General features: G+C 56.7%; 5 protein-coding genes across 5 annotated transcripts; 2 read left to right on the top strand and 3 right to left on the bottom strand.

Moving 5' to 3' along the window:
* Window positions 1-537: 537 nt before the first annotated feature.
* CHGG_04245 (uncharacterized protein) lies at window positions 538-1,530 on the top strand (the record flags this gene model as incomplete). Its single annotated transcript, XM_001223458.1, has 3 exons — window positions 538-626; window positions 688-1,282; window positions 1,357-1,530. The coding sequence occupies 3 exons, from the start codon at window positions 538-540 to the stop codon at window positions 1,528-1,530; spliced, it is 858 nt and encodes a 285-aa protein (XP_001223459.1).
* Window positions 1,531-2,643: 1,113 nt separating this feature from the next.
* CHGG_04244 (uncharacterized protein) lies at window positions 2,644-5,096 on the bottom strand (the record flags this gene model as incomplete). Its single annotated transcript, XM_001223457.1, has 2 exons — window positions 2,644-4,266; window positions 4,320-5,096. The coding sequence occupies 2 exons, from the start codon at window positions 5,094-5,096 to the stop codon at window positions 2,644-2,646; spliced, it is 2,400 nt and encodes a 799-aa protein (XP_001223458.1).
* Window positions 5,097-7,371: 2,275 nt separating this feature from the next.
* Window positions 7,372-8,556, bottom strand: CHGG_04243 (uncharacterized protein; the record flags this gene model as incomplete). Its single annotated transcript, XM_001223456.1, has 5 exons — window positions 7,372-7,440; window positions 7,501-7,600; window positions 7,688-8,199; window positions 8,434-8,478; window positions 8,542-8,556. The coding sequence occupies 5 exons, from the start codon at window positions 8,554-8,556 to the stop codon at window positions 7,372-7,374; spliced, it is 741 nt and encodes a 246-aa protein (XP_001223457.1).
* Window positions 8,557-9,092: 536 nt separating this feature from the next.
* On the bottom strand, window positions 9,093-10,804 carry CHGG_04242 (uncharacterized protein; the record flags this gene model as incomplete). Its single annotated transcript, XM_001223455.1, has 2 exons — window positions 9,093-10,451; window positions 10,712-10,804. 2 exons carry the CDS (start codon window positions 10,802-10,804, stop codon window positions 9,093-9,095), a joined length of 1,452 nt encoding a protein of 483 aa, XP_001223456.1.
* A 985-nt stretch (window positions 10,805-11,789) lies between these two features.
* Window positions 11,790-13,131, top strand: CHGG_04241 (galactose-1-phosphate uridylyltransferase; the record flags this gene model as incomplete). Its single annotated transcript, XM_001223454.1, has 4 exons — window positions 11,790-11,890; window positions 11,959-12,010; window positions 12,063-12,843; window positions 12,908-13,131. The coding sequence occupies 4 exons, from the start codon at window positions 11,790-11,792 to the stop codon at window positions 13,129-13,131; spliced, it is 1,158 nt and encodes a 385-aa protein (XP_001223455.1).
* Between the last annotated feature and the right edge of the window lie 47 nt (window positions 13,132-13,178).

Raw genomic sequence — 13,178 nt, 5'->3', positions numbered from 1 at the left:
TTTAGCGCAAAGCGACAGCTCGCTGGTATGGCGGTTTTGGTTGTGACCGGAGAGTTCGGCTTCTAGAATCTTCCCGGTCTTGACAAATCGGAGCCGCTGTGGGACCCCACTCTTCGGCCGGAGAGCTATCGCGGGGAGTTATTCAGTGGTACCTCTTCCAGCCGCGATGCCCCACCAAAGCTGCATCAGCTTGCCCCGAACACCGGCAGTCGACCTTTATCAGGAGGCGCGTCCCGACGCCATACCGCCTCCTTTTTTGCCGCAGAATATCTCGGGTTCTTGACACATAATAATACTCAAAGAAACCTTATCCCAACTTGTAACAACCCCACGCGAAACCCGACTCAGCAAACTCGCAACCCACCAGCCGCGCATTCAGCCCCAAAGCCCAACTCGAGACCGTTAGGTTTAGGTTGAGCAACCCCGGCCCGGGCCGAGCATCCCGACGCAGAAGCAACAACAGTTGTTTCAGCGCCCTCAATCTCACCTAGAAACATCCCAGGCCATGCCGTGACGACCCATCCAACATCCAACATCATGGCGAAACCAGCCCAACTCAAAGAAGAGGGCAACCGCCGCTTCCAAGCAGGCGACTACGTGATGGCCGAAGCCCTCTACTCCCAAGCGTACGCACAACCCCCCTCCTCCCCCCAACCCTAAACACTCCATACTAACCCCCCTCACCAGCCTCATCTCCGACCCGCACAACCCCACCCTCTACACCAACCGCGCCATGGCGCGACTCCGCCTCTCGCAATGGGACTCGGCCGTGGCCGACGGCACGGCGTGCCTACAGCTCGCCCCCGACAGCATGAAAGCGCACTACTCGCTCTCGCAAGCGCACCTGGCACTCCGAGCGCACGACGACGCGTTGCGGCACGCGCTGCGGGCGCACGCGCTGTGCGTGGCGGGGGGCGCGGCCGAGCACAAGAGCCTGGGGCCGATCACGACGCACGTGTTAAGGTGCAAGAGGGAGCGGTGGGAGGAGCTGGAGAGGAGGCGGGTGCGGGAGTTGGGGGGGTTGGAGGGGGAGGTGTTGGGGTTGTTGGAGAGGGGGCGGGAGGAGGCGGTTAGGGAGGCGGAGAGGGAGGCAGAAGGGGAGGAGGGCGGGGTGGGGTTGGGGGAGGAGGGGAGGCGGGAGATCGAGGAGGAGTGGAGGGGGAAGGTGGAGGCGATGAAGGCGGTGTTTGAGAAGGCGAGGCCCGAGGGGGAGAGGAGGAGGGAGGTGCCGGATTGGGCGGTGGATGATATTAGTTTTTGTGTGATGGTGGACCCGGTTATTGTGAGTAACCCCCTTTTCTGGGTGTCGTTGTCGCTGTTGGTTTCGCAGTGTGTACTAACCTAGGCTGGCGGCAGACCAAAACCGGCAAATCCTACGAGCGCGCGTCCATCGTCGAGCATCTGCGCCGGCAGCCGCAGGATCCATTGACTCGGGAACCACTATACCCGTCCGAGCTAAGGCCGAACCTCGACCTCAAGCAAGCCTGCGAGGAGTTTTTGGAGCAGAACGGCTGGGCGGCAGACTGGTAGGGGCTGTCCCGCTGGTTGCCGCTCGCATGGCCATGGGTTGGGTTCTGGTTGCATAGCATGGCGTTTATTTTCAGTGTAGCATTCCGGTCTTGTCTTGGAGTTACATGGGCAGGTTGCGTTGCGGATGCGCAGGGGCTGGTGACGAGGAGACCACGCCACTCCAACTTTTCCCGGTGGTAGCGGACAACTTTGATGGCATCTAGCCAACGTGGTGAGTGGGAAAGGGGAGGAGCGACCGATTATCACCATATGCTGGCGGTTCGAGGGGGTAGTGACCGCACCCCGGAGAATGGGGCCAGGCTTAACGTTGTCGGAGCGGTATCCGAAGATCACCGTTGCCTCCCGTCCGTCAACTCGAGAGAGAAACCTGTTCACAGCCCGGAAGGGTTTGGTTGTGGTACAGCTTGAGAGGGACAGCTCATTCGGGCGGGGACAAGATTGCGCTTGGAAGAAGGTGGGAGATCAGGCCTTATCGGTGAGACTCTGCTCATTCTTTCGGGGGCGAGGATTCGGGGGCGGATAATTTTGATATTGAGTCTGAGCGAGCGAGTGCGAGCCAGTGTTTTGACTAAGGATCAACTAGCAAGAGATAAGTCAGGGTGCCTTATTTGGGGTGGCCATATATGGAAGTTGTTTCGGGATTGGGATGCGTGTTGTTAGGATAGCGGTGAGGTGAAGTTTGTTGGAGTAGTGAGGGAGTAATAGCCGAGTTGGCCAGGAAGAAGCAGGCAATCGTTTAGTGCGATGGTTCCAAAGCCGTAAGAACACCATCAGGGATCATTCCAAACCAAAATCCATTGATAGCATTCGCATGGATGCCACCAAGTATTATACAATGCATATCGTGTAGAATGTATATACAAGCCATGCATATGCCGCCATCTATCCCGGATCCAAACCCCCCACGCCACCGCCATCCACATTGCTCCCGATATGCCGGCAATGCCCATACCGCAACGACAACCACGCAAAAAAACACCCAAAACAGAATCCTGAATGGATAGCCAAAACAAGAAAATATAACCAACCGCCTCATCATACCTCATACCATCATGAACTCATCCACATCCCTTCGCAGACATGTGCTCAACAAACCAAACAAACAAAACAACTCTAAATGAACCCCCCCGTCCTCGACCGATACGTCCCCCCATGCGGCGGAGGCGGCGGTGGCCTATCCAACCCCTCCTCTTCCCCCCCATCCCCACCACCACCATACCCATCCCCATTCCCACGCTGATTCCCAGCACTCGCCCGCCTCTGCTCCGCAAACCGCCTCCTCATCTGCTCATACTCCCGCGCCCCCGCACGATCATCCCTCTCCCTCTCATCCTCCCCCCTCTCCAGCCACCCCGGCTTCTCCCCATCATCAACGATCTCCCCCTCCCCGTCCCTCCGCCACGACCGCGGCGGACTCGACCCCGGCGCCGGCCCATATCCCCGCGTGATGCTGTGGCCGTACAGGCCCGAGCTGCGGTCATTTTTGCCGTCGTCGCCGTCGCCGTCGCTGTCGCGATATGCCCCCTCCTTCGCCAACGCCTTCCCCTCCCAGCTCGCATCGTCTTCGTCCTCCTCGTCGCTGACGTCATCGTGGCGGGGCAGGGCCGGCGCGGAGCGGGCGCCGGCGTCGGGCTGGCTCGAGTTGGAGTCGCCCTTGACCAGGCCGAGGGTCTCTTCCTCGGTGGCGCCGCGCCTGTGTCGCGACGGAGGGCCCTGGCGAGAGGATGTGGGGCGGGCGGAGCTCGGGCGGCGGAAATGGCCGTGGTGGCGGTCGGTGGTGTCAGTGCTGCCGGTTCGGCTGTGGGACTGCTGGTTGCGTTTGAACATGCTTTGGAAGGAGAACTGGCGGCGGGCGGTGGCGTGGGGTGGGGGTGTTGGGGGCAGGGCAGAGATGAAGGAATCGCCGCTGGCGTCCGAGGCGTGGCGGGTGGGCTGGCCGAACTGCACGTGGCGGCTCGAGGCTGTGAAGTCGTCGTCTGAAGCGGGCTTGGAGCTGGCAACGGCGACCGATGTGAGTTGGACGGGGTGCATCGGAGATTGCACCTTGGAGGCATCGGGAGTTTTGGCGCGGAACTCGGGGTGGCCCGGCAGGACGCTGCGGGCTCTGGTGCGGATCGTGCCGACGATGCTGGAAAGGCCGGGCGAGACGGGCCTGTTTGCTTCGGCAAGCTCCTCCTCGGTGGGGAAATGCGACCAGCCCAGCGGCAGGTGTGGCGTCGGGGGTGCGAGGTGGGTAGGTGCTGGGGTGCCGCCCGACCTGTGCGTGCTGATTGTTCCGGTCCTCCGTCGCCTGATGCCATCCCACTCATACTGCGGGGCCCCGTCTTCACTGACTGGCGCGAGGCTCTCCTGAAGCTTCTCCTCGCGCAGCCGTTTCAGTTCGTCAAGCTCCATCTTCTGTCGCGCGGAAGACAATCTCCGCACAATGGCAGCGGCGCCTCTGATGGCATCCGCCTTGGGCTCCGTCTCGGGCTGGGCCTGCTCGGCAATTGTGTGGATCTGGTCTAGGTCGCCGGTGAAAATGGCAGTGTCCGGGACGTCTTTGGCGGACTTGGACAGCTGGAGGAGGACGACGCCCGCGCAGATGGTCAAGAAACCGTTGACCACGGTAATGATTGATGTAGGAGTTCCCTTGAAGCCACGGAACAAGATAGCGGAGCTGATGATGGTCGTACTGGTGAAGTAAACGTAATACGTGGGCGTGACCAGCGCAGCATTGAACAGGTTAAGCGCTTTCTGCGGTCCAATTAGCAAGCCAAGCACATGGATGGTGCTGGGGGATTTCTTACATTCAAATAGATGATCTCGGTTAGGAGTGTCCCAATGACGAAAACCAACAACACGTAGAGGAACCACTGGTTGAACTGCGGCGTTCCCCCGGCCTGCGCAATGATGGCGGCACCCAGCCCCTGGGTCGCAACGACACTCAGGCCGCCAACCCAGCTGCAGATGGAGATGTAAACCAACATATTCTTGTTTCCGTACTTCGGGCCCAACCACAACGCCACGACAGCCGAGCCCACAATGACAACGCCGGCGTATGTCAAAAAGGCGGGATGGATGACGAACCCCTGCATCTCCTGGATGTTGTTGACTGAGGACGTATGGGGCGCATTCATGACGATGACCACAGAGCCGACGATACACAAGAAACAGGCGACCTTTCCAACCATGCTGAGGCGCTCCTTGAGGAATATTGCCGATAGGACAGTGGTGATGACGACAGAGAGAGCGCCCAGCGGGGTGACAAGGATGGCGTCGGTGAAGGCATAGGCGGCAAAGTTGAGGCCCTCCCCCACGATCATGAGTATCATGCCTGCCCACCAGTAGAAGTTCTTGAGGTATCCATAACCCTCGCCGGCGACCTCGTTGTATTTTTCGTTGGCCCTGAGCAACCCGACCTTCTTGAGCACGAACGACGTCCCGATAAAGGCTCCTGATCCAACAGCCAGCCCTATACCAATCGCCTTGAATGCCGGCGGCCTTTCTTGGACAGGTGCAGCGGTCTCGGTGCGGTTCAACAAGTCGGTGCCATGGCGAATGATGGCTAATGCGGCGTTCTCCATGGCGGCGCCAGGAAGCCGAAGGACGACTAGGTCGTCACTGAGCGGGCGTTATCGAGCGGCGCCCTGGGGGGAGGGGTAATCAACTGTGGAGATATGTTCTGGAATACGTTTTGTCGAAGTTCGTTGTTGCGGCGAGGGGCAGAGAAGACGGCATGGACTATGGGGTCCGGCCTAGGTGCGGATGAGGAAAGGATTGCGACGTCCTGCGGGAAAGAGGAGCTAAGCTCGGTCGTAGTTTAGAGTATGGTTTAGACTGGTGAGGTTGATTTCTGCAAGGGGCGCAAGCAAGTGGTCGGAGGAAAGAGCCAAGACAAGGCCCGAGACAATTGACGGGGAGATCGATGGGAAGGAGAACGGGCAACGGTGTCGATTTGAGGCCCTCGGTTGGTGTGGTTCGTATCCGAATCGAGGCCTCAAGTCGTCCAGGAGGGTGCCAAGTTGTGTTTGTCGCAGAGAAGCGAGTCCCTGCGTCCTTGCTGCTGTGCTGCTGTGCTGCTCTGGTTCGGTTGCTGCGCAATGACGAGCTCAGGCAAGGAACGACCCCACCAAAACAAATGATGATGGGAACAGGTTATAGTTAGGAGGGAAATCGCTGCACAAAAGATGAGGAATTCGACAGAATATTCATGCGGAATCCATGCCAACGGTACATACAAACCAACATCAGATTAGACCATGATGAAAGAAATTCTTCCGAACAAGAACAAAAAAGAGAAAAAAAGTCGACTGGGGGTGCTGCACGCACTGTCTCCTCGTATGCAGATGGGAGGCCATCCAACAGGGGGCTGAACCCAAGTGGTGGGACAATTGGAGCGTAAGCCTGGGGCAAGCTTCTGGCCCAGTAACGGAACAGGGATGCGGGAACCGACCCTTGCTGCTGGAGAGTGGACCATCTGTTCGCCGCTGGCGCCGCCCTGAAACATGAACTGAATCGGGACAACTCCTGTCCTGTCCCACAACATCGCCTCCATCCATCACTGCTCCTCTGGCTTGCGAATACCCCTCGCTAACTGCCTGCGGGGCTCCAGAGATCGGAAACAACGAGATCAGTCGATTCATCATTGAATCCTTGCGCTGTCCAGGATCCAGCTGCTGAATGCCGGTCTACGTTTCAAGCAGAACTACCCAGGTAGTCTTTAGTTTTCCCTACCGAGTAACTACGCGTTCACAAAACCAAGCTGGCCTGGATTTCGAGAAGCTTTCTCTACACTAGAAGATGGTGTGCGCAACAGAGCGTCAAAGATAACTCAAAGTGGGATATGATGTCAGCCCGAACCTTGAACCGCGCAGATCGCTTCCATTGATAGGCGGGCGCAACTTATTCTTGGGACGGAGCCAAGAGAAACGGGAGCCAAGAATTCGGGCGCAAGCCGCAACCCGCCCTTTGTGCGGATCGACGGCTAGCAATCAGACCTGTGAGACATGCCGTAGTGAGCGTGGATCAGGGGCAAAACGCGAGTTATATGCCTGATGCAGAGACACAGCCCATGGATGTGCGCATGTATGTACATCGGTATGTAGGCAGTCTTGTGTAGGAAGCCTGAGAACCTTCAAAAACTCACGACTTGACTCCACACGTTGCTGGATGCAGCTCCCTGACGGTGTGTGTGGCAGCTTCAAACCCCGGTTTTAGCATCGGCGCTAGGACCGCCATCCCCAGAGGCCCGGATCGACCGTACGCGCCCGGTTAATGTTCCCAACTTGACAGCTGCATGGCAAGTGTGATTCAGAGACTGCCCACAAGCATTCTACTGCGTATGTACGAAGTACAGCTCTGGCTTTTTTCGTTGCCGCCATGCCGCGTCATCTACCTCCAAGCCCTTCAAAGCGGTAGATCTTACTGTGGCGCTTTAAGAGGGAGATCTTACCATGGCACTTTAAGGGGGAGATCATAACTCGCCCTTTTAAGGCCTGACATGACATGCCCTTGCTTTACACTACGTGGCTACAGGACTACAGAGGACGCCCGTGGCCTCACAACCGTGAATGGTTCCTGGGATGTTCAATACTAGCCGATATCGCCTAGGTGGAGGCAGTCCAGGGTAAATGTCGACATACTCATGCCGTCGAGGTGGATGGTCATCGTGACGGGAGATAGTTACAAAGCGATAGAGATAGAGAAGGTGTTTTTTTTGGCGGATATCACTAGATATACTAGTACGGCATTCTCCTATCTACCTATTGCTGACCTACACCTAAAAGACATGCCAATCAACTTATCTCTGTAACCAACACCAGTGTGTCCCATCGGTCTTATTGTGACCCAATCTCTTGCCTACCAAGGGAGAGGGTTTCCGTGGTAGGACAGAAACTGGCCCGACTTCTCAGGAGTCCAGTTGTCAATCTGATGAGAAAGAGCCTCATTAGCCTCAGAAAAAAAAGCCCACAGGAAAAGGCCCCATACCTGTTCAACGACGCCCTTCGCGCTCTGCTCCGCCGTCGTCGGCGGCTCCTTGAACCCAACCGCATCAGCCAGCGACTGACCCAGCGCTGTCTGCACCCATCTACACCAACCGCCGTTAGCCAACCCACCACCAACCCTCCCACACAAACAAGAGCAAAAGAACCCTCGCGGCGAAAGAAGTACTCACCCCGGATGCAAAACCCCCACGACTACCTGCCCCTTCAACTCCACACTAACCTTCTTCGCAAACCAATTCGCCGCCGCCTTACTCATGCCATACGCCACCCCGGGCATACTCTCCCTGTCCAAAAGCCCAATACTCCCCAGCGTACTCGACACGTACACAAACTTCCCCAGCCCCTCCTCCCCCTCCGCCCTCTTCAGCAGCGGCCAAACCGCCTGCAACAGCCTCACCTCTCCCACCGCATTGACCCCAAAATCCCTCACCATCTCCTCCGGGTCCGTATCCAGCACGCCCCCCATCGCCGTCGACCCGCCCGCGTTGGCCAGCACGACATCCAACTTCGTCACACCGTGCTCTGCGCGCAGGCGTGCGGCGAGGGTGCGCGACGAGATGGGCGCGTCCAGGCCGAGGGGGCTGCCGTCGTCGAGGAGAACCGGGATCAGCCGGCTGGTGGGGTGGATGGAGCCCGGGCCGGGGGTGGCGGGGAAGGAGGCTGGGTCGAGGGAGGCGGCGGGCTGGCGGGAGGTGGCGAGGATGGTGGTGTGCGGGCGGGTGAGGAGGAGGGTGGTTACGGCGAGGGAGATTCCTGGGGGGGGAGGGCGGGGTTAGGGGGGGGTTTGGTTGGATGGGTGGTGGTATACAAGGGAAGAAAAAAGAAAGGGGTGGTGCGGGCCCAAAGGGGAAAAAGGAGAAAAAACTAGGGAGAGGAAAGCGGGGTAGCTAAAACGCACACAGAAAAAGCAACATACGGAAAAGCGAAATTGAATGGAAGACGTGGAAGTGTTCAAGGAGACCTAAAGTCGGTGTGGCAGTGATGAAAGTGTGCTTACCCCTATCGCGCCCGTGATGAGGTAGACAGTGTTGTCCGACATGGTATCGGTGAGGCAAAACGACGATGGGGCGGTAGGATAATTGGAAAAGGGGGAAGGCCAAGAATACAGAGTGTCGGATACGATCGCAGGTAATTTTGGGAAGGGCACAGGCCGGGGAACTTGAAACCTACGTTGACCGAGAAGAAAGTAGGAGTAAAAACTGAGGGACGGAGAGAAAACAGGACGGCCTTAAATACCCTGAAGAGGGAGAGGGCACACCATTTACACGCAAATGACCAATGAGCACCGACCGTCGGGTGGGTGGCCGAGCTTGAGTTGGCAGTTTCCCTGGGCTTTTGGGGAAGCGAGGGGGCTCATCCTTCGGTTGCCGGGCTCTGGTGTTGACTTAGCCCCTGAATCACCCAAATAGAACAAAAGTTGAAGCACCATCAGCAACAACTCGCACAGAATTTGCAAAAATGCCATTCCGGCTATATAATCATGAATCATAACGCTGTGGCTTCCGCTCCACCATGGTATTCCGTCCCTTAAACCAAAACGCCAGATTGCCAAATGGCCGCCACTGCCACGAATAATCAAGCCTTGACCACCCAGCCGGCATTCACCATAAAGTCAAAAATCCTTCCGCCCTTTTGGGAGTCCAAGCGACATATCTCTTTAGCTTGCTTCTTCTTCAAGCTCCCATTGCCCTTAAGCGCCTCCTTGAGGATCTGCTCCTTAATCATCAGGTACGGCTTCGGCTGAAGGCGGATGGTCTCGCACAGCTTCGCTTCCTCCGAAGTGAGCAGATGAAGATCTGGCGCATTGTCCTGGCTGAGCGAAGTCGGCTGCACTCCGGGTATCGGCTGCGGGATGTACTTTTGCTTCGCAGATGAGGTGCCGTTAGCGACAACCACGCTCGCACCGTTGATGTGATGGCCGTTAGCCTCTGCTGCTTTCGCATCGTTGGCCCCTTCGCCACTCGATATCCCGGCCGTCGCCGCTGAGCGGATCGGTAGCTCGGGCGCAACTAGGAGGGCCGCGCCACTCGGCGGCTCGGGCGGCGGCTGTTGCTTGTTACGCTGGCTTGTTGCCAGCCTCTCGCGGTCCATGGATCCTAAAGGTATTGACTTTTGGATACGCAACGCCTTCTCCTGCTCGTACTTCTCGCCGCTCCGGAGGTCGCCGATCCTTAGGCCACGCCATTCTTGTAGTTGCGCGATTGCTTGTCGAAGGTTGAGTTCGTCAATGAGCCCCTCACAAAATTGTTCAAAGTCGACCTGATTCATCATCCGTGCGAAAGGCTTAGCCTTGTTCAACAGGTCCTTTTCTTCCTTCGTTCTCTTCTTCTCTAGCTTGCTGTTTTCCCGGTAATCCAACAAGTTGTGCTCAAAGATGACTTTTTTGCGCTCGGCACGCTGCGTCAGCCTGCAGTTGTAGATCTCCATCACCGTAAGCTTAAGCTCCATCTCAGGCTCTAGCTCGCCCGTACGTGGGTTGATGCCATCCCCAGGGTCGAACTGCATATGCTGCACTGCCTCCTCCGCTTCGTTGGCGTACTCGGTCTCGAACTCCAATCGGCCAGGCATGTAGCCCTGGATCTCGTGACAGGCTGGTACACTGGCAGTCGGCTTTGTCTTGGGTTGCAGAGCGGGCGCATTCTTGGCCGCTTCTCTTCGTTCCTCGATCCTGCGCTTCTTGCGGGCCTGGAACTCTTCTCTCGAAATCTCGTTCGCCAGTTCCATGTCGTGGGGGCTGCATCGTTTCGGGAGAGGGAAATTTGGCGACTTGACATAGACCTCGAGGTAATGGTCACGAACCTCGTCCTTGTGCCGGTATCCGCCGATGTGGTCAGCAATATCTGACCACGATCCTAGGCCGTAGATCTCAGCACCCTCGAGGAGGAGCAGTTCTTCGTCGGCACCCCATTCTCGGTCGAATATGGGGAATGAGTTCTGTTCGATCACTCGGTAGGGATGTGTTGCCGGTTGATGCGCGTTGCTCGCGGCGCTACTGGAGAAACATTTTACGCAGAGGTCGTATTCGTTACAAGCACTGTGGGCGCACCTGATGCGTACCTTTTGGTGGGAAACGTTAGCATCACGGTGCATGTGTTGCGATTGCTCCACTATCATGAACAAGTCGTGTGGTGGGCTGGGAGCAGCACATGGGGCCTCGGGATATGACAAATGCCAAGCGTAAGAGATTCACTTACTGTTGATGTGATATCAGAGGAGCAGACGTCGCAAACATATTTCACACCGCCTTCGCCGCCCCTAGCGGCAATCTTCTTTCTAATGACGCCCATCGTGGAAGTTGTGTTTGGTGAGAGTGGGTGGAGAGGTGTTCAAGATGGCAGGGGTGGGCTCGGGAAGCAAGCACCTCACGGGTTTGCGATCGCGCTTAGGCAGTGCGAAGGACAGCTCGGAAAATGGCCATAAAGGGCAGGGCAAGATTGAGTTCGAACTGCTGGAAATGATGCGACGCGTGTTTTGATGATTTTGTCGATGTATGTCGGGGAATCCGATGGAATCTAGATGGTCGATGTTGAGTGTTGTAGTTGAAGGCCAATCCCGGACAGCTGCGAATCTCACTTCCACGGTTTTGCGACAATGGATGCACAGCGGAGGCCAAGCTGCCAAGTCCCAATCGTGAGAAGTGGATACCTTCATGGCAGCATAGTATTAAACCCTAACCCTATTTCTTCAATTTAAACCCCAAGAGAAGACAAGATCTTGAACGACCAAGGGAACAAACCAACGGGATCGAAAGAGATTCCAAGTCTAGAATTATGTTACTTCAAGGTCCTACTTCCCGGCTGCAATTCTCTAGAGACACCCAAGACAGTTATAGAAATATTCTTCAAAGACGTGACTTCTGCTTGGATGAAACCCGCATGTATGGGGGAACACTCGGCAGCCGTTTGTTCCCACCATTTGAGACTATGGAAAGGAAAAGTAATCTGCTCGTTCCAGTTTGCATGGGGTAGCCCAAACTCTTAGTAGAGCTAGTAGCGGGGAATTTACCGTGAACAGGTCCTGACCGGCATGTTGGTTTTCCTTAGACTTCTTCCTCCACCAACATGGCAATTCCGCCGGGGCAACGCCGACCGAGTCCGCCGACCCCGCCCCCTCCTATTTACCAACTTCTAGCTACAAGTGCAACACAAACTTGCACGTGGGCTTGGGACTCACTCGCATGAATAACCAATTATTTTCACCTTTTTTGCGGCATTTCCTTGTCGCGTCTTTGGAATAGTTCTGTTCTAGACTCTAGAGTTTCTCTTGGTCAAGATGCCCGACCAAGTTCTTGACGATATTTCGCATCGCCGATACAACCCGTTGACCGGGTCATGGCTCTTGGTATCGCCTCATCGTACTAAGCGCCCTTGGCAGTGAGATCAATTCCAGGAGTACTCGGTGCTCCATGTCACCATATCGTTGGGTACTAAAGCATCAACAGGGGCCAGCAAGAGGCACCATCCAAGAATGTGCTTCCCGAGTACGACCCCAAGGTATGAAGTCTTATTCGCTCACTCCAGTTTGAGCATCACTAATTTTGATCAGTGTTACCTATGCCCCGGCAATCAGCGTGCGCAAGGAGACAGCAACCCGCAATACAAGAATACCTTCACCTTTGTCAACGACTATAGCGCGGTGAAGGAGCAGCAACAGGAATACAATCCCGAGGCTAACAAAGATGACGTTTCCTCCCTCCTCCTGAGGGCTCAACCCGTCACCGGCCGGTGTTATGTCCTCACATTCTCCCCCAAGCATGACATCACGCTTGCCGACATGACGGCCGCCGAGATCCTGCCCGTCATCCAGACCTGGACGCGCATTTACGCCAGCCACCTATCGACCACCAGCCCTCTCAAGGTTCAGGCCGACAAGATTCTCGCCACGATCCCAGCCAACCCGGATGGCGAGGTCGACCCGCCCCAAAACCAGCTGCGCTACATGCAAATCTTTGAGAACAAGGGCGCCGCCATGGGCTGCTCCAACCCACACCCACACTGCCAGATTTGGACGACCAGCACGCTGCCGGAGGAGCCTAGCAAGGAACTCGCAGAAATGTCTAAGTACAGGGCTGAAAACGGGCGGCATCTGCTTGCGGACTACACCAAGCTCGAGATCGAGAAGCAGGAGCGTGTGGTTTGGCAGAACGGCGGCTTCCTCGTTGTGTGTCCGTGGTGGGCCGTCTGGCCGTTCGAAGTGATCATTATCGCGAAGCGCCACGTTCGTGCGCTGGTTGATCTCACCGACGAGGAGCGGCTGCAGTTCGCCGAGGCTGTGCAGGAAGTTACCAGACGCTATGACAACCTCTTCGAGACGAACTTCCCATACAGTGAGTATACCCCTCCTTTACACGGACGGGGCCAAAATCTCGTTCCTGTACTGACAAGGCACAGGCTCCGGCATTCACCAAGCGCCGCTTGACTGCACTGAGGAGGAAGCCGAAAACAGCTGGTTTCACATGCACTTTTACCCGCCTCTCCTCCGCTCCGCCACCGTCCGCAAGTTCCTCGTCGGATACGAGCTGATGGCCGAGCCTCAACGGGACATCACCCCTGAGCAGGCCGCTGCGCGACTGAGGGGCTGTGATGGGGAGCTGTACCGCAAGTCGCTCAACTGATGGGAAGGTTCTCACGTGTTTCCTGCCGTTGTGTGTAATAAATATTA

Source organism: Chaetomium globosum, genomic scaffold (assembly GCF_000143365.1).
Source record: "Chaetomium globosum CBS 148.51 scaffold_4 genomic scaffold, whole genome shotgun sequence".
NCBI classification, from domain to species: domain Eukaryota; kingdom Fungi; phylum Ascomycota; class Sordariomycetes; order Sordariales; family Chaetomiaceae; genus Chaetomium; species Chaetomium globosum.
This window is presented reverse-complemented; position numbering and strand designations above follow the sequence as displayed.